Source organism: Pantherophis guttatus, chromosome 4 (assembly GCF_059756535.1).
Source record: "Pantherophis guttatus breed Tessera chromosome 4, ASM5975653v1, whole genome shotgun sequence".
NCBI lineage: Eukaryota > Metazoa > Chordata > Lepidosauria > Squamata > Colubridae > Pantherophis > Pantherophis guttatus.
The window spans coordinates 6,779,727-6,800,530 of NC_142066.1; the positions used below are offsets into that span (position 1 = coordinate 6,779,727).

Below are 20,804 nucleotides of genomic sequence, written 5' to 3' on the forward strand. Positions count from 1 at the left end.
ACTTCTATATGTCTCCTATGGACAGCAAACAATCCTTGTCTCTTTTTTTCGTGAGCAATTTCTCAAAGCCAGAATTATTACACCAAGTGTTTTGTTTTTTAATTTGATTTATATGCCGCCCTTCTCCGGAGACTCAGGGCGGCTTACAATGCGTTAAGCAATAGCCTTCATTCTTTTGTATATTTTATACAAAGTCAGCTTATTGCCCCCACAAACTGGGTCCTCATTTCACCTACCTTAGAAAGGATGGAAGGCTGAGTCAACCTTGAGCCTTGGAGAGATTCGAACCAGCAGAAATTGCAGGCAGCTGTGTTAATAACAGGGTGCACTAAACCATTGTACTATCAAGGCTCTTTTTTGTTAATTCCTCTTTATCAGTTGCTCCCTGTGGTTGAGGTCAGGCCGCAAAACAATGATGTAGCACTTTGGCAAGAATATGCATCCCAGTAATGCAGCGGTGGAGGACAAAATGGAGAAGACCTCCACAGCTACCATGGCTTTGCCTTTTGTGCTCAGATAGGCTGGAAAGAAGGAGATCCACACACTGCAAAAGGCCAACATGCTGAAGGTGATGAATTTGGCTTCATTAAAGCTGTCAGGTAATTTACGGGCAAGGAAAGCCACAATAAAACTGGCGATGGCCAAGATACCCATGTAGCCCAAGACACAGTAGAAGAAGAAAGCTGACCCCTCATTACACTGTAAAATCATTTCTTGGAGCTCTGAGTGCATGTCCAGCTCAGGGAATGGGGGAGATGCTGACAGCCAAAGAATACAAATACATACTTGTAATAGAGAGCATGAAAGGACAACAGCAAAAGCCAATCTTTTCCCCACCCACTTCCTCATCTGAGATCCTGGTTTAGTGGCCATGAAAGCCACAACCACAGTGATGGTTTTAGCCAGTACACTAGAAATAGCCACTGAGAAAGTGATGCCAAAAGTTGGTTGTCGGAGAAGGCAGGTCACTTTGCCAGGTTGGCTGAGGAAGAGCAAAGAGGAGAGAAAACAGATCAGAAGAGAGACAAGGAGGGTGTAAGTGAGGGACTGGTTATTGGCTCTTACAATGGGAGTATCCCTGTGTTTAATAAATGTTCCAAGTACCCAAGATGTCAAGAAGAAGAAACAAAGAACCGCTGAGGATAAACCAATTCCTAAGGTTTCTTCCAAAGTTAGAAAGACCAGCAGTTTCAAAATACATCCTTTTTTTTCTTTATTTGGATAATGATCTTCTGAACATTGAAAACAGTCTTCCATATCTGAAAGAAAAGCCAAGGCATGTTTTTATACATTCTATATTTTTGAAAATAATATTCTTTATGAGTACCAACAATTATCCTGCCCAAGTTTTTTTTCTATTTACTACCAGTTGGATCATGTTTCTATGGAAATGCAGTTTTTCCATCATTGAATAAGCTGGGACCACCATAACAGAAGTACAATAGAAAGGGCAATTATTCACTGAAATACAGTCCTGTCTAATAAATCTTCCAAATTTTAAAATTTTGACCAATTTGACATTTCCCATTTTTCCAAAACACAGAGAAGAAATTTGTAGGGGTGGATATAAGAGCTCAGCTCTCATGGGCATTGTGATTCACAGGTATAGAAATGAATACTCACCTTGAAAAATTCAAAAAACTACTTGCTACACTAAAGTAGTGTATTACAATTTGCTTCTATTGAGGACCTGCTGGAATGTCTAACTTACCCTTTTGATTTGAAATCTTCCCTTCAGGACACAGGACACAGTTGTAGCAACAGAATTGCTTTCCTTCCAACCCTTTCTTCCAGTATCCAGGGGAGCAAGGGTCATTACACAGAGAAATTGGAAGAACCTGGTGATAAAAATAAAAGGTTTCAGCAAAGAGGATTTTTAAGCAGTTTGTACTGCTAATTTGTTAATATTTGAATTCTCAAAGGGTTAGTCCAGGTGTTTTTATAAGGTAAAGGTTTCCCTGTCCAGTTGTTTTCAGCTCTAGGGCACAGTGCTCACAGTGTTTCTTGGCCGAGGGAGCAAATAATGTCTGAAGATATTTTCCATGATCATGTGGCCAGCATGGCTATATGCCAAAGGCACAAGGAACATTGCTACCTTCCCACCAAAATGGTACCAATGACTCTACTCACATTTCCATCCTTTTGAATTCCTAGGTGGGAAGGAGCTGCGGCAGGAATGGGAGCTCAACCTATTGCATAGTGCTCAGGTCTCAAACCCTGCCTGTCAGCTTTCCAGCTGTGAAGCTCAGTGTCTTTGACCACTGAGCCATTGCATATTTATACTATCTATTAAAATGCTGACATTATAAGGATGAGCAAAGGGCGTGTTTGGAGAATGGCAGGGTGAATAAAGAAATATATGTGATTACAATATGATGGAAATAATGTGACTCCTGTGATTTCAAAGGGAAATGCAAGCCAAATGTGAATACCTGTCTTTTAAATTGTAATGTCATTTTGTCAATTTGATGAAAGCTTGATCACTGACAATATTTGTACAGAGTATGCCATTTCAAAAATCACAAATTAGATTTCTAAAGAGACTGTGTTTAATATTGGATCATAATGGATCGAGGAATAGTTGATTAAATGAATCCACACCTGGTTAAAAGCTGGTTGCCACACAATCAGCTCTTCATCAATGATTAATTCCTTCACATTGGGAATATGAGGATCCACCTTTCCAACTTTGACTCTCTGAAAAGATCTATTTGGAAAAGTGATCAAGTTGGTGATGTCGAATCCACCTGTTGCTTCCCCTTTCTCATTCAGGAACACTCTCTCCCCAGCTGAATTGTTGAAAGAAATGCCTTGAAGAAATGGATGGAGCTACGAGAGAGAGAGGGGGGGGAGGGAGGGAGGGAAGGAGGGAGAGAGATGGAAGGATGATAATGAAAATATGGCCAGTATATTTAACTTTCACTTACTCATTCAAATAACTTTCACTTACTCATTCAAATAAGTACACTTAGAATATAGATACGTACTCATATCAAATAAATACAGATAAGAATATAGATAATCTATATTTCAGGGAAAGACACAGGTCTGTTCGAGTATTAATTTAATGTTACTTCCAAGGGAAAAAAATGAAACAACAGCAGTTAACAAATCAAAATCAAAACAAGGGATTGACATTACACAACTTGATTCAGATATGATTTATATTCACTATTTAAACAACTAAACAATCAAACTTGGACCATATCTAAACTCATCCTACATTTTTTGTTCTTTGTTAGTAGAAACGTATTTAACATCATGAGTCCTGACAAATTTCCTTTAGTCAGATTTTATCATCTGAGACTCAATTCTTTTGAGAGAGAGGGGGGAGAGATTGTGAGTATATATATATATATATATAATTGGAAGTGTCTTGGCGACGTTTCGACGAAGTCTCATTCGTCATCTTCAGGCTGGTGTTCTCGGCTTCGTGCTTCCAGGAGCAATTTGTAGTGCTCCTTTTCCCGTGCTTCTAGGAGCACGAAGCCGAGAACACCAGCCTGAAGATGACGAATGAGACTTCGTCGAAACGTCGCCAAGACACTTCCAATTTTACGTGGGAGAAGACCCGAATAACCAAAGACCTACATACAAACACCCGCGAAAACCTGAGAAAACAAATATATATATGTATGTATGTATGTATGTATGTATGTATGTATGTATGTGTAGGTCTTTGGTTATTCAGGTTTTCTCCTGCGTAAAATTGGAAGTGTCTTGGCGACGCTTCGACAAGGTCTCATTTGTCATCTTCAGGCTGGTGTTTTCAGCTTCGTGCTCCTAGAAGCACGGGAAAAGACCCGAATACACCAAGACTTGTATACCTGTACCCGTGAAAATCTACGTAAACAAATATGTGTGTGTGTGTGTGTGTGTGTGTGTGTGTGTGTGAGTGAGTGTGTATTCTTAAAAACAGAGTTTTTAAAGGGTGGAGGACACAGGTGAAAAGGACTGACATTTGGTTCATTCCTCTTGAACATTTATAGAGAGATAAAGCTCTGCATCCCAACTCTGAAAGGTTTGTGATTCAAGGAGAAGTAGATTAGAGAACTGGTTGAGGATAAGTTTGGATAGCAATAGCACTTAGGCTTATATACTGCTTCACAGTGCTTTGCAACCCTCTCTAAATGATTTACAGAGTCAGCATTTGCTCCCAACAATCTGGCTCCTCATTTTACCAAGCACAGAAGGATGGAAGATGGAGTCAAATCTTGAGCCAGTGGGCATCAAACTGCAAACCACTGATAACCGGCAGCCAGTACAAGGAGCCTGCAGTACTGCTTTCTAACACTGCGCCCCCATGGCTCTGGTGAGTATTATTTATTTTATTTTATTTTATTTATTTGATTTGTATACCGCCCTACTCCCGAAGGACTCAGGGCGGTGAACAGCCAACAATAAAATACATAAATACACAAAATTTAAAAACCCGATAAAATCAAATTAAACTTTTTGGCCCAGACAAATTAAAATACCCCAATAATTTAAAAACAGATTAAAATTTACATATTTAAAAAGGGAAGAGATCAGGCCAAGCTAAAAGCTAATAAGAAAAGTGAAATGTCTACATTTCATAAATATTTTGGGAGCACAATAAAAGAAAGACTGCCTTTGGACACAATACAGTTGAATTCTTCTTGGAACTAGGTTGGATAAATTTACAAGACAGGCCAATTCTATGTGGAGGTGAAAAGTTATATATACAATGAAAATTTATTTGTTTTTTTTTTATTATTATTATTGAAAAAGTTTTTCAAATACAAATTTTTCCCCCTTTTTTCTCCCCCCCTCCTCCCTAACCCCCCTCACCACCCGCCCCCCTGTGACTTCTTCAAAATAAAATCCAACTTCGTAACAGATTATATAATATTTTACCATCCTCTTGCTCCATCCCTCAAATACTGACCCTTTCTTTCTAATAATATTATTACATTCCCCTTTTACCATACATTTCAAAATAACATTCTACTGTAACATTGTATAATAACTTCTAGTTTAGCATAATAACATTATTTTAACTCCCAATTTAGCAATAATCTGCCCTTTTTCTCCTCCCTCATACATATATCTATATATTAATATAACATTTCAAAACAACCTTCCATTTTAAGACTATATAATAAATCCTATTTTAACATTTAATCTTTAATGTATATTAATATAACATTTCAAAGCAGCCTTCCCCTAAAAAGCTATATAATAAATCCTAATTTAACATTTATTCAGCTCTATCCATTTCCTCCACTCCCATAAATGTATCTCTTAAACATCCCTTTTCTTAAACTAAACAATCAATAAACTAACCTGTCTCCACCCACTTTCCTACAAAATTACCATACATAACAATTCTTAATATCTTTATTCTTCTGCCCACCCTACTAAAAAAAATATTCCCTTATATAGATAAAATCAATGACTTTAAATTTATAATCCATATAATATAATATCTTCTTTGATGTCTCTCCACTGGATTGTTAACTCCATCACCCATATTAGGGTAACATAGCATCCTGATTGCAACAGAATGTTCAAAAAGTCCTCAGTTATCATCTGCCCCCATCAACAATAAATATCTTCATATATATAAAAAAGGAAAACAACCACCCGAGTGACATTATAATTGTATTCCATATAATATCTGTAGTAGTGGATTTCTTCAGGATTATTAATTCCCACCATCATAATGGGGTAACAACCAGATCTTCTGCATGCCCCAGCATAGCTCTCTTGCCATATAGCTCAGGATAAGCATGATATATTTATATATATATAAAAAAAATCCAAAATGAATAATTCCAATCCAACAATTTAAGGCCCTTTTCACATCCCAAAATTACAGAACTGCAGAGGTCTGTCACTCTCCTCAGGATAATATTGACCAATATTTCGCCTCAACTATCTTTTCATGTATTCAGTCATCTTTTAAATAACTGGCTTCACTGTTGCCTAATTTAGAAATTTTTGTTTTTGCGAGATCTATTTCTTTTTTTCTTGACTTGTTGTGGGTTTGATCTCCATCCTAATTTCCTTTCTACGAGTTGTATATCGACTGATCGGTTTTCATTCTGATTTATAGCTTGATCTTGTTGGTTTTGCTTTTGTGACTCGTATTTCTTTTCTATAAATTGTGTATCAACTAATTGATTTCCATGCTTGTCTGTGACTTGATGAATCATCACATTAGAATCCAATGCCACATCTCTTTTATTTATGGATAATCCAGCTGAGGTATCTAAAGAATCCAAAGGCGATTCATCTACAGAGGCCTCTGTAGCTCGATATTTTTCCTTTATTTTCAACTCCTTCTGTTTATCTTATGTTGTGCATAAAAATGTTGAACTCATTTTCAAAATTTTTGGGTAAAATTCTTCCGCTTTTTCAACAGTATTTAATTGATATCTTACTCCTTGATATCTCAATATTATACCAACTGGAGTATCCCACCTAAATATAATATTTCTCTTTTTAAGCTCAGTCACCAGAAAACCAAATTTCTTTCTTTCCAATAACATCTTAGGTGGTAGCTCTTTGTATAACCAAATCTTTCTTCCAAACAAATGCAGAGTAGAATTAAAAGATTTTTGCACGATATTATTTCTTATTTCTTTGTCTGTAAAATAAATCACCACATCTCTTGGCAATTGCCTTTGCTTTGCAATCCAGGAGTTTATTCTATAAACTCTGTCAATCCTACAAAATACTTCTTCAGGATGAACCTTTAAGATCCCAGCCAGAATTTCAGAATATATTTTTCTTAAGTCATCTCTGTTGTTTTCCTGTAATCCTCTCAGTCTAATCGCATATTCTGTGAGATTATATTGCATCATTAAAACTTCTTTTTCAATCCGTTGTTTTATATTTTCTGCATTACAAGTTTATAATCAGCTTCCATTTTAAGTTTTTCTTCTAAGCTATTATCTTGAGTGTTTATCAAATCATTTTCAGTTCTTTGTATTTTATTGTCCAAATTATCCTCAATTTCCTCCATTTTAGACTCTAATAAGTCAATATTTGTACCCAACTTCATAACAATTTCTGAAAAACCATTAGTCACTTTTGCAATCTTTCGTTGCAAAATATCAAACTTTAATTGCACCATTTCTTTAATTTCCTGCTTAAATTTTTCAAAGTTCTGATTCACAATCTCATCCCTTCTTACAATCTCCTCCAAGAGAAATTCAATTATATTAAAATCAGTTTTCTGAGTCTGTAGGTTTAGAACTTGTTCATGTAGTTTATAGATGGGGGAATCCCCACCCACTGCTTGTTTGTCTGGCTTTGTAAGTCTGAACGCCATATTTCCACACAGACAAACTCTCTTAGAAAAGAAAAGAAAAACAAAGAAAGAGAAAAAAGCTTCTTTCCAAACAAGATCAATACCAAATCTCCAGGAAAGAGGAAACACAAAAGTGGAGCTTTTTCTTCAATTGTAGCCAGGAGTATTTATTCCGCTACTTTGTGGCTTAATAAGAAACGGAAGGACTTTCCCTTTTCAGCTTCCCTGCTCAAACTTCGGCAGTCGCCATTTTAAAAGTTCTTTTTTACTTTGTTCAGTATCCTTTGCAAAATAAATATAAGTACTTGCGATTTAGGGTCACAGGTCCAGGTCCAGATCTCATCCTCTTTACTTAGTCTGTTAGTTATCTTGAAAAGCTTGTTTTCGTCGCCTTGCTCTGCAAAAAGGCAGAGGTCTCCCAACACCCGGAGCGAATGGCGAGTGATATAGGGAGCCTCATCCGCTCGCCCCAAGAGTAAAAAAAAAACTCTGGGGGCTTCGCGGAAAGCTCTACCTACACTCACCTGCTCTATCTCTCATTTCCTCCTGGAAATGGAGTTTTTCGAGCCGCCTTTCCGTTGTAAAGGCGGCTCTTTACAGGCGATGGGGCTGGCGGTCCCGAGGGACTGTCTGACAGCGACGAGAAGCAAGCTGGAAAATTGATGCATACAGTAAATCCCACTGACTATACTGAAATTAATAAAGACACAGTTTATATTCATCCTCTTATTTTATAAAACTAACGACTTTGTTGCCTCTCTCTATTGAGTTGCAGCCATAGACCAGGGTAAATAAGATATATTAGATTGTGGATGATTGTGGATAATCATTGAGATACACGATAGGTGTGGCATGGAAAGATTACCTGCCAAGGCATCAGATTTGGAAATTCAACCCTTTGAATCTCTCTTGGTTGGGATTTTGATCTCACTGCCTCATGCAAGGAATGTGCCATTGCATGAATAGCATTGTAGATACTGTAGGTTTGGCCAGTCATCTGAAATTCAAACAGAGGTGCAGGTAGATTCTCCAAATTCTCTTCTCCACTACAAATTTCATTCATCATTGAAGATAATTCTGTATTTGAAAATGAACAATCGAACAATTGCTCCCAAACATCTTGAAGAAATTGATCTTTCTGGGTTGAAGGTTTGATGACTTGAAGAAATTCTTTAAAGCCTTGAATGTCTCTTGAATGCACAGCAAAGGAAAGAGCCCCCTGGAACATCTGGAGATCCCAGCTCCTTTGACCTCCCATCAGGATGAAATCGATAGGATTCATCAGGATCCAAACCTTCCTAAATGATGCATTCTCTTTATTTTCAGGATCACGTAGAAACATGATGCTTCTGAGCCACGCTATTGTGAATGAATCTCCATAGACAAGAAAAACATTTGCTTTCTGATCTATTAGTCTATCAGAAATAATTGAGACTGAATTACTCAATTTGGACAAGTTTTCCAAGTCGAGATATTGGGGAATTTTTTCTGTGAAAGCTAAACAGACCCCGTTCTGTGAAAGCAATGGCTGCAGTTTCTTCAAAAAATGTCCTTCCTTATTTTCAAAAGCAAAGAGTCCAATCCATGTCCATCCAAAATGGAGAAGAAGTTGTATAAGTCCAGTGTACTGATGCTCCTCTTTTGGGACCATGCAATAAAGTGGAAATAATTTAGTAATCTGAAAGTCTTCTTGGGCAAAGGAGCCATAAGTCAACTTAACAAACGAAAAAGAGAAATTGGTTATTTATGAAAATCATGGGAAAAATATGAAGACTGCTTGTTAGAAATTTAATGAAGGTCTCCCTACATTGAACATTTGTCCAATTCTATGTAGATTATGATAATTCTGATGAAAAAGAGAAGCAACTAAAACCCCATGATGAAATATTTTCACATCTAAAATTTAACTAGATTACAACCATACTGCTTCCTTATAGAGTTCCAGTATGTTCATCCCCTTAGAACATCTGGAAACTTGCTAAATAGCTGAGCTTGTGAACTCTTCTCAGCCTAAGGAAAGGATTGTTAAGAGCTAGATTTACTGGATTACCTTCTTCCCTTATTTGTAGCAGATAAAATAAAATACTTATACATGAAAAACTATGCCCATGAGATTCTGGAGGAATTGAAAGGATTAATCATGTGTTCATTTACTGCAATTATTATAGATATCTCCAAAAGTACCACATATCCCCAATCGTTCAACAATTTCCAGGCACATCAGTTGAGTTTTAAATTCAGTTATTACTATCAGACCCAACCAAGACATACCAAAGAGAGTTCTGACCTATTGTCAGATAGCTTGGTGGAATCTGGAGTTGAGTTGTGGACAGCAGTGAAAATACTGATGAGTTGGGAATGGGCTGCAAGTGGCTGGAAGCTGATAGCTTTGATTTCAGGAAGTGGTTGAAAGGAAATCCTTCCTAAAACCATGAGACATGATAGCAGTGTTCAAATATTTGAGGTGCTCCTACAAAGTCGAGGGGGTCAAATTATTTTCCAAAGCACCAAAAGCAATACGAGAAACAATGGATGGAAACTAACCAAGGAAAGAAGCAACCTAGAACTAGGGAGAAATTTCCTAATGTTGAAAACAATTAACCAATGGAACAACTTGCCTTCAGATGTTGCAGTTGCGCCATCACTGGAGGTTTTAGAAAGAGACTGGACAGTGATTTATCTGAAATGGCATTGGGTCTCCTGCTTAAAGAGGGGGTTGGACTAGAATACCTCCAAGATCCCTTCCAACTCTATTATTCTATGTTCCATGTGATAGCCTGCCTTTTCTATCCTCCTCTTCGCACAGCTCCAGATTTCACCACAGATAGTGGTCAATCCAAAACATCAGGTTACCCTCTCAAATAAGATTAATTTTGAACTCTAATTTGTGATTTAAACTTTCTATATTATGATTGTAATAAAAGATTTTCTTGACTGATGATTTTGAGCCAACATATTGAGTTGTGGGATCAATTGCAGAAGGGAGAGCAAAGAAAGCCAAATTGAAGTCCTGCAGAAAGACATAGCAAAATACTAGCTAGCAGCAATCTTTCAACAATTGCTAGGAAAAAAACAGTTGAGTTTTATACTAAACTACTGTTATCACACACCAATCAAATCATAACAAGAAAAATTGTGACCTATTGCTGCATGGAAGTCAAACCACATGTATGATTGTAATAAAAGATTTTGATTTAATTGGATTACCTTGAGCCAGTCTATTGAGTTGTAGGAAAAACAGATGAGGGGTGATAAAAGTGTATTTAATTAAAGTACTGGAGAAAGGTATAGAAAGCAACTAGAATCTACTATCAATTACAGAAGAATTTTCCCTCTCATTCCACCACATACTACCTGTGGAATTTTGTAGACATGTACACTTTCTGCCATAAAGGATGATATATCAGGACTTAGTCCACCAATGATGGCCATGAGATTCTTCTGGCTATCACATTTGTAATTTGGGACAAATTCCTGGGCTTTGAAAAGCAGGTCCAGGGTGGTGCGATAGGTCATCCTTGCATTGTTGTAACTGTCATAGATGTGGAACCCAAGAGTGACGTTAGGTAAGATCTGGGAGTCCTCATTGATCTCCTTCACAGCAAAGGACAAGGCAAGGGCATGCTGGTAGAATTTGGTTATTACACTGCAAATAGTTTAAACACCGCCATTGAACAAAATAAGTTGACAATTCTTTGATGGTGAAAGCATTGATATATGAGTAACAACCATTTCTGTCTCTATTGTAAATAAGAACATAGGAGTCTTTGTAAAAAAGCCAATAATTTGTATAGTTTTCAACTATCTAAAATATTTTTCTGATTTGCAACGAATAAGTATAAAACAAAATCGTGATTTTTTTTATGCTATCGCATTTATTTCTATCTGTTTGGCTCAAAATATAATACAACCAGCAAATATCACTTTTTTAATACATGTAAGTTATGCAAAGAGTGATTGCTCAGACTGGATACTTTTAATTATCTTACACTCCCTAAATGTTTTCCAAAAGAGTTCTTGCAGAATAGTTTCATACATTTCATGAGTAAGATTTTAACACAATGAAAATGATTTGTTTTCTCCACAATCCAATAAGTTTGAAAGACAAGGAAGGACATGTAAGTTTATATACAAAACCATGCATTTATACTCAAAGAGCTATTAGCCCTATAAGCAATTAAGGGAAATCTGGCTAAGATTAGAAAATGAATGGAAAGAAAAAAATCCTTACATTGGTAAATCATAACGTTTTAGAGAAGGGTGTTCCTTAAATTCAAGTTCAAAAAATGTTTGAATTATCTGAGACACCATCCCACCCACGATGAGGTCACCAGGCTGGTACCATTCATGGGGAATCGGGAAAGCATCACTCGCAGGGCAGCTCAGAGCAACTGCTTTCTGCACCAAGACCACAAGAAGGAACAACATCTTCAGGCGTTTGTCATAGGGAAAATATTTGTGTGTCCTGTCCATAAGGAAGTTTGTATTTCAGTGGTTCATTCAATGATTGAGCCAAGGTTGATATCTGACAATGCACCTAATCAGAAATCCCATCGTTTTCTATTTGAAGTTCCTTGTGTGTGCAAATTTCTATACTGACTATCACTAGGATTGAACAGATGTTTTGAAAAAGAAGAAATGAGGGAGACAACTAGTAGGACTGAATCTGATGGAACCATTATTATCCCTTTGTGCCAAACTCCCTGGGGTTCAAGAGTTTCTTTATAGCCAGACTGATACCTTCATTGTTGGATTTAAATACCTTTTTGCACAGTCCTTGATGTTTTGGCCTAGCTAAAAAAAATATGTTGATTCCTGTAGGAAATAATTATTTTGTTTTTGTGAGAGAATAAGGAGTTCAACTGATGGTTCAACAACTCTCCCCTCCCCCAACAACCAAAATTAGGCTTCCACACCCCCATCTTCATCCAGGTCCACCACCACAGACCTTAAATGCAAGCTACTTAATGCAAGAAGCCTTGCAAACAAAATGCCTGAATTCCTCCTCCTACTAAATACGACTCTATATTCAATCTTATATTTTTCTGCAAGATGTGGTTGAACATATCCTTCCCAGACTCCGTTACCACATAAGTGGTACTGGTCCGACTGTGAAATGTGTAGATGGGGTGGTGTTGCTAGCTTCTATAAAAAGTCCCTAGATTTGAAGAACATTCAAGTTACACGGGATCTTGCTCTTCCAGAGACCATCGTCTACGAACTCTCCCTAAATTCTATGTTTTGCTTCTTAGTATGTTACAGAGCCCCTGATTATGTCCTCGTTCATGCGAACAAGCTAAACTCACTATTTATTTATTTATTTTATTCAATTTGTATACCGCCCTTCTCCTAGTGGACTCACAGTGGTGCACAGCCAGAACTAAAATACATACCAATACAAAATTTAGATTTTTTAAAAGAATTACATGAGTTTGGCCCAAAATTTAAAACATTCAAACTAAAACCCATTGACAATTTAAAAGCTAAAAAAAAAAAAAAGGGGGGGGGGTCACGCCAGCCCTGCTTGATGGAAAAGAAAAGTTTTTAGGGCATGGCGAAAGGCCCGGAGATCCAATATCCTTCGGATCTCTGGGGGCAAATCGTTCCAGAGGGCAGGAGCTGCCACAGAGAAGGCCCTCCCCCTGGGGGTCACCAGCCGACATTGCCTGGCTGAAGGCACCCTGAGGAGTCCCTCTCTGTGGGAGCGTACTGGTCAGTGGGAGGCTATTGGCAGCAGAAGACGTTCCCGCAAATACCCAGGTCCTATGCCATGGAGTGCTTTAAAGGTGGTAACCAACACCTTGAAGTGCACCCGGAAGACCACTGAAAGCCAATGCAGCTCACTACTAACATGGGCAGCTGTTGTGGCCCATGAGCCACCTGTGCAGATTGTAGCTGATTCTGACAACGAGGAGGCTGGTGTGGTGCTGCGCCAGCAACTTGTGCAGCTGGCGCTTGAGTCGGACAGTGTGGAGGCTGAAAAAGATGTGATGCCAGAGGCAGGGATTCAGCTAGGGCCTTCAGAACCTCCAGAAGCTCCTTTAAGTGGAGAGGAAGAAGAGGAGAAGCCTCTTCTCGATGCACGGGCGAGCAGAGCTGCCAAAAGGCAGGAGTGGCTCCTCAGGAGGAGGTCTCCTCGAGAGTAAGGCTGGGGGCTAATTATCCACTCCCTTAGCCTATTTAAGGAAGGACGACAATTGAGGCAATTTGCAGGGAACAACTAAATTCACTCTCCTTCATGTCTTGATTTTAGTTCTCTGCAAATTGCTTCTGGGCTTTCTGCCAACCATAGTAAGATTATGAAAACTGACTACGTAGCTAACTTTAAAAACCGCTACAAAACCTTATGCCATCAGATAAAGGCAGAATGCACCAATTACTACTGCAAACAAGACGAAAAGCTGTTACACGTGAAATCCACCTGCGCCTTCTATAATTTCGTAAATATCAAATTTAAAGATTCGAAAACCATGCCACCCCTAAAAGGACCTCTTCAACATGTGCTTCAGTTCAGTCTTTGTCAACAGCAATGGCTCATGCCCAGTGGTGAAATGTAAATTTTGTTACTATCAGTTCTGTGGGCATGGCTTGTTGGGGGGAGTAATATGACTAAGTGGGTGTGTCCAACTTTTTTTTTTTTTTTACTTTTAAAACCATTTTTTCTACAACCTCTTCGGCCGAAGAGGTTGTAGAAAAAATGCTTTTAAAAGCCTCTGATGATCCCAGCTAAGCTGCGTGATCATCAGAGGCTTTTAAAAAAACTTTTAAAACCATTTTTTCGGCCAAAGAGGTTGTAGAAAAAATGCTTTTAAAAATAAAAAAAAAGCCTCTGATGATTGCGCGGCTCAGCTGGGTAATGGGGGGGGGGCAGGGATTTTTGCTGCCAGTTCTCCGAACCACCCACCTCCATCGCTACCAGATCGGACAATCCGGTCCGAACCGGGAGCATTTCACCCCTGCTCATGCCCCTCATTTCCTAGTCATTCCACAACTAATTGCAATGATCTGCTACATATCGATTTTACAGAAGATAACAATGAAAAGGCACTACGTAACCTAAAACCATCCTTATCTATTGGCCCTGATGGATTATGTGCCTACTTCTTGAAAAAGTTTTCCACTGCCATAGCCGAACCACTAAGCATAATCTATGAGATATCTTTCAGAACCGGCTCCTTGCCCGACCAATGGTCATTAGCCCCGGTCATTCCTATCTTCAAAATGAGAGATCCCCAGCCTAGTTGAAAGTTACAGACCAATCTCATTGTGTTGTGTCACCTGCAAAGTCATGGAATCAATCATAAACCAATCCATTACCCTCCATTTAGAGACAAACAACCTACTCTCTAGCAAGCAATTTGGATTAATGAAAAATTTATCCTGTAATCTACAACTCCCACAGTGAAGAAACATTTGGACTACACAACTTGGACTGCACATCAGCACCTTTCATACATCAACAATCTCCCCTGATGAAATCATCGACATTTCCTGTGACAGCCCTGAGTTCCAGTACAGCGACAGCTTGGTGGCCCCACACTTCTGCAGAATCATTTGCAAGAATGAGTCCAGCAGACACAAATTCATTCATACCATTAAGTTAATTGCCAAAAGCAACACCAACCATAATAAACTTTGCTCACGGCCTGACCTATCCATACTACAACGTACCCGCTCCTGTGAACTCTGCTAGGGTCCAATTAATAAGAGGTAGATTGAGGTCACCAAGCAAGATAAGAGGATGTGGGCAGGAGGTTGCCCACGTTAGTAGTGAAATTAGCTTGTTTGCATGTACGAGGTTGTAATCAGGGGCTCTGTAACATTGTAAGAAGCAAAATGTGGTATTTAGGGACAGCTCTCAGACGATGGTCTCAGGAAGAACAAGCTCCTTTGTAACTTGAATATTTTTTAGATTTAGGGATTTTTTTTATAGAAGATAGCAACACTACCCCCTCTACATATTTCACAGTCGGACCAGTAAACATGATAGATGGAAGGCTGAGTCAACCTTGAGCCTGGTGAGATTTGAACTTGCAGTATTTTTTTTTTAATTTGATTTATATGCCGCCCTTCTCCGGAGACTCAGGGCGGCTTACAATGTGCTCAGCAGTAATTGCAGGCAGCTGGTGTTACTTAACAGCACTTTAGTCTGCTGCACCACCAAGGCATCAAAAGACATCAAAAGACGTCTTGGTCTTGACGTCTTTTGAGTTCAGAATAGAGTTCATGGGAATAACCCAATCCATTTCCCTCCACTTAGAGACAAATAACCTACTCCCTAACAAGCAGTTTGGTTTCAGAAAAAAAATTGTACTGCAATCTGCAACTCTTACACTGCAAAAACATATGGACTACACAACTCGACCAGGGTAAAGCAATAGAGGCAATTTACATTGTTGTTGCTGTTAGTTGCGAAGTCATGTGCGACCCATCGCGACCCCATGGACAATGTTCCTCCAGGCCTTCCTGTCCTCTACCATCCTCTAGAGTCCATTTAAGCTCATGCCTACTGCTTCAGTGACTCCATCCAGCCACTTCATTCTCTGCCACCCCCTTCTTCTTTTGCCCAGCATTAGGCTCTTATCGAGTGAGTCCTTCCTTCTCATTAGATGGCCAAAGTATTTCAGTTTCATCTTCGGGCCTGGTGTTCTAAAGAGCAGTCAGGGTTGATCTCCTCTAGGACCCATTTGATCGCCTTGCAGTCCAAGGGACTCTCAGGAGTCTTCTCTAGCACCAGAATTCAAAGGCCTCAATTCTTTGGTGCTCAGCCTTTCTTTTTTTTCTCTTTTTTTACTTTTCTTAAAAAAAGTTTTTTATTTTAAACACATTAAAAACACATTAAAAATCAAACATATATATACAACAAAAAGTAACACAAAAAAGAAAAATATCACTTTTCTTTCAGCTATACACAGCGGTCTGCTCTTTCTATACATCAATATTTACAAATATTTAAGTATATACTTATTTGATGTTCATTTTCTACTTTATATCATTTCTTCTTTACTAACAAAAGATCATACACATTTTCCCCCTCCTTTCTTCATTCATTTAACTTATTTCCTTATGTTTCAACCATTCATACCATCTACTCCAAACCTTATAATACTTTGATTCTTCTTTCCCCTTAATTTCTTTAGTTAATTTATCTAATTCTGCACATTCTAGAATTTTTTTAATTAAATCCTCTTCCGTTTGTAGTGTTTCCTTCTTCCAATATTGTGCATATACAATACGTGCTGCAGTCAATATATGCAATATAAGGTACTGTATTTCTTTAGTATAATTTTCTATTGAGATTCCTAACAGAAATTGTTCCGGTTTTCCCTCTGTTGGGTTCTGAATTATTTCTACTATCCAAGTTTTGATTTTCTTCCAGAATTTTTGTGCCATCGTACAGGTCCACCATTGGGGATAGTATGTTCCGTAGCCAGTCTTGCACTTCCAACATTTCGGGGAGTTGGTAGGAAACATTTTTGCAATTCTGGCCGGTGGAAGGTGCCATCTATAAAACATTTTCATCTGGTTTTTCTTGTATGCCGTCGCAATTGTTAGTTTCATGTTTGTTTTCCACATCCTCTCCCACTTCTCTAGTTCTATCACATGGTTAAAGTTTTGTGCCCATTTGATCATCGTGTCTTTCACCATTTCCTCTTCCATTTTATACCGAATTAGAAACTTGTATATTTTACTTATTAGTTTTCTATCATTCCCTAGTATGATTTTATCTAATTCTGTTTCTTCTAGTCGAACTTGATCTTTTTTTATATCCTCCGTGTACTTTGAATTTATCTGCAGATATGTCCACCAAATTAGGAAAGATTTGGAAAACTGGACAAAGTTGCAGATTTCATGGATGGGAAGAGTGGCAGTAATAAAAATGAATATCTTGCCCAAAATTTTATTCCTCTTCCAGACTATTTCGATAAAAATGGGGAAATTTTTTTTTGACTTATTAAATAGATTAACTACAAAATTTATTTGGCAAGGAAAGAAGCCTAGAATTAGGTTAAAAGTATTACAAGATACCGGAGAGAGAGGAGGAGCCGCCCTCCCAGATTGGGAGAACTACTATCAAGCAGCAGGATTAGTTTGGATAAAGGAGTGGATGGAATTGGAAAATAAAAGGCTGCTAACATTAGAAGGACATGATCTAACTATAGGGTGGCAGTCATATTTATGGGGACGAAAACAAAATATTTATGGATACTTTAGAAGGCACACAATTAGGAATTCTTTACTAATAATTTGGAATAAAATTTAAAAACAGCATTATATACAAATCCCGTCTTGGATTTCCCCAGAGGAAACTTTAACATATCCAAATTTAGTAGACTGGACAAAATTAATTAGGTATAGAGACATAATAACCAAGAGGGGAATATTAAAAACTAGAAATGAATTGGAACTGGATTTAGGAAGAGAAGTGCAATGTGGCGCTCAGCCTTTCTTATGGTCCAACTTTCACAGCCATACATTGCAACCGGGAAAACCATAGCCTTGACTATACACACTTTTGTTGGCAGGATGATGTCTCTGCTTTTTAGTATGCTGTCTAGATTTGCCATGGCTTTCCTCCTCAGGAGCAAGTGTCTTTTAATTTCTTGACTGCAGTCTCCATCTGCGATGATCTTGGAGCCCAGGAAAATAAAATCTGCCACTACCTCCATTTCTTCCCCATCTATTTGCCAGGAATTGAGAGGGCCAGATGCCGTGATCTTAGTTTTCTTAATGTTGAGTTTCAAGCCAACTTTTGCACTCTCCTTCTTCACCAGCATCAAGAGGCTCTTTAGTTCCTCTTCTCTTTCTGCCATTAGAATGGTATCATCTGCATATCTGAGGTTGTTGATATTTCTCCCGGCAATCTTAATTCCAACTTTTGATACATCTAGCCCTGCCTTTCTCATGATGTGCTCTGCATATAAGTTAAATAGGCAGGGTGACAGTATACAGCCTTGCTGGACTCCTTTCCCAATTTTGAACCAATCGGTTCCCACTGATGCTTCTTGATCTGCATATAGGATCATATATATTCTCAAGAGACAAATAAGATGGTCTAGTACCCCCGTCTCTTTAAGAACTTGCCACAATTTGTTGTAGTACACACACACACACACACACACACACAATTTGCTTAGACTTCTGCAAAGCCTTTGATTCAGTGGTACATGACAAACTACTTCTAAAACTCAAATCTTATGGCATTTCCGGATCCCTACATAAGTTGATAGCTGCGTTCCTGTCAAACAGGCAACAAGTAGTCAAAATAGGGAGTGCTCTATTAAACCCTGCACCTGTTAACAGCGGTGTCCCCCAAGGTAGTGTTCTACGACCCACACTCTTTATACTTTACATAAATGACCTTTGTGATCATATTATAAGCAACTGCATTCTCTTCTCTGACTATTTAAAACTATTCAACATCACTGACAATACTGCTCTATAAAGAGACTTTAACTATGTGTCAGAATGGACAAACAATTGGCCACTCAAAATTTCAACCAACAAATGCTCTGTCTTACACATCGGCAAAAAAAAATCAGAACATCAAATACAAGCTGGGCAGACACGACCTCGTAGATGATGCTCATTCTATCAAGGACCTTGGAGTACTCATCTCAAATGATCTAAATGCCAGAACTCATTGCAACAACATTGCCAAAAAGGCATTAAAAGTTGTTAACCTAATCCTATGAAGCTTCTTCTCTGGTAATATTGTACTGCAAACTAGGGCACACAAAACCTTTGCTAGACCAATTCTCGAATACATCTGCCTGGAACCCGCACTGTATATCAGTCATTAATACAATTGATTGAGTCCAGGGTTATTTCATGAGAAGAGTCCTCCACTCCTCTGCTCAAAACAGAATAGTTTATAAAACCAGGCTTGAAATTTTGGGCTTAGACAAATTAGAACTACGCTGCATTCGGTCTGACCTAAATGTAGTACACAAAATTATCTGCTACAATGTCCTACCTGTCAATGACTACTTCAGCTTCAACCACAACAATATGCGAGCATACAATAGATACAAACTCAAGGTAAAACGCTCCAAACTCGATTGCAGAAAATATGACTTCAGCAACAGAGTGGTCAATGCCTGGAATGCACTACCTGACTCTGTGGTTTCTTCCCCAAACCCCCAAAACTTTAACCTTAGACTGTCTACTGTTGACCTCACCCCATTCCTAAAAGGTCTCTAAGGAGGCGTGCATAAGCGTACCAACATGCCTACCATCCCTGTCCTACTGTCCCCATTTATTCGTATCCTTATCCTGCATTCATAATCATGTTTATACTTATATCTGTTATCTTACATGTTTGACAAATAATAATAAATAAAATAAAATAAATGTCACTTATGAGTGAATGGAGCAATCTTTTTTTGAGCAGGGAAGTCCAAAGCCATGAACAAAAGTAGGAAATATTGAACTGATACTCAAAGAAAAGAAAAATTGTGGTTGCTGGGTGTGACTTTCACAATTTCCATGGCTCTGTTTCAGTAGGTTGTGTGTTCTTCAGGGAATCCTTATCTTCCTGTATATTGTCACATGAGGACACTTGAATGTCTTCTCTGAAACTTTCTATTTTATTTATTTTTTTTGGTTTTAAAAACAAACTTTATTAGATTTTAAAAAAAACATAAAATTGTATAAAACATTCACAACCTTAAAATACAATCAACAATATCAACAAACAACAAATAAGGTATATATAATGTATATAAGTACACATATATACAAGAACTTATTTTCCCTTTTTTTCCCTTAATGATGGTGTATAATTATTACTTTAAATTTCTTACTAAGTTTTGACTTTATCTTCTTTTCCATTGGTTTATCCACTCATACCAACTGTCCCATATCTTAAAATACTGAATCTTCCTTATCTTTCAATTTCAATGTTAGTCTATCCATTTCTGCACATGTGTAAATTTTTTGAATTATTTGCTGCTCCGTTGGCAATTGATCTGTTTTCCAGACTTGTGCTAGAGCTAACCCAGCTGCTGTAATTATATGTAATATTAGGTACTTTTTTTCCTTTCTAATGTTTTGTTTAAGCATTCCTAACAAAAAAATTTCCGGTTCTAGCTCAATATCCTCTGCAATTATTTCTGATATGCAAATTTTTATTTTTATCCAATATTTTTTAATTTTTGGGCAAAGCCACCAGACATGAAAGAAGGTTCCCTGTGCTTGCTTGCATTTCCAACACGTTGGATTAAGGTTTGCATACATCCTCGCCAATCTCGCAGGGGCTAGATACCATCTGTACCACATATTGTAGTGGTTCTCCTTATATGCTACGGATTTTGTTATTCTATAGTTGGTTTCCCATACTCTTTCCCATTCTTCTAATTGTATATTTTTGCCAATGTTCCTTGCCCAAGCTATCATTTGTCCTTTAACTAAATTTTCTCCTAGGTCAAATTCTAATAAGTATTTGTATATCTTTGAAATCAAATTTCCATCCTTAGTTCCTAATAATTTGTCTAGTCGGTTGGGATTTATGTCGATTCCTCCT

The 20,804-nt window shown here is 38.0% G+C and overlaps 1 protein-coding gene across 1 annotated transcript; it reads right to left on the reverse strand.

Moving 5' to 3' along the window:
- Positions 1 to 360: 360 nt before the first annotated feature.
- LOC117657517 (vomeronasal type-2 receptor 26-like) lies at positions 361 to 1,775 on the reverse strand (the record flags this gene model as incomplete). The annotated part of the gene is made up of 2 exons (XM_060685616.2): positions 361 to 1,259; positions 1,712 to 1,775. Coding segments are annotated over 2 exons (963 nt in total), but the record flags the coding sequence as incomplete, so codon positions are not given.
- Positions 1,776 to 20,804: the final 19,029 nt, after the last annotated feature.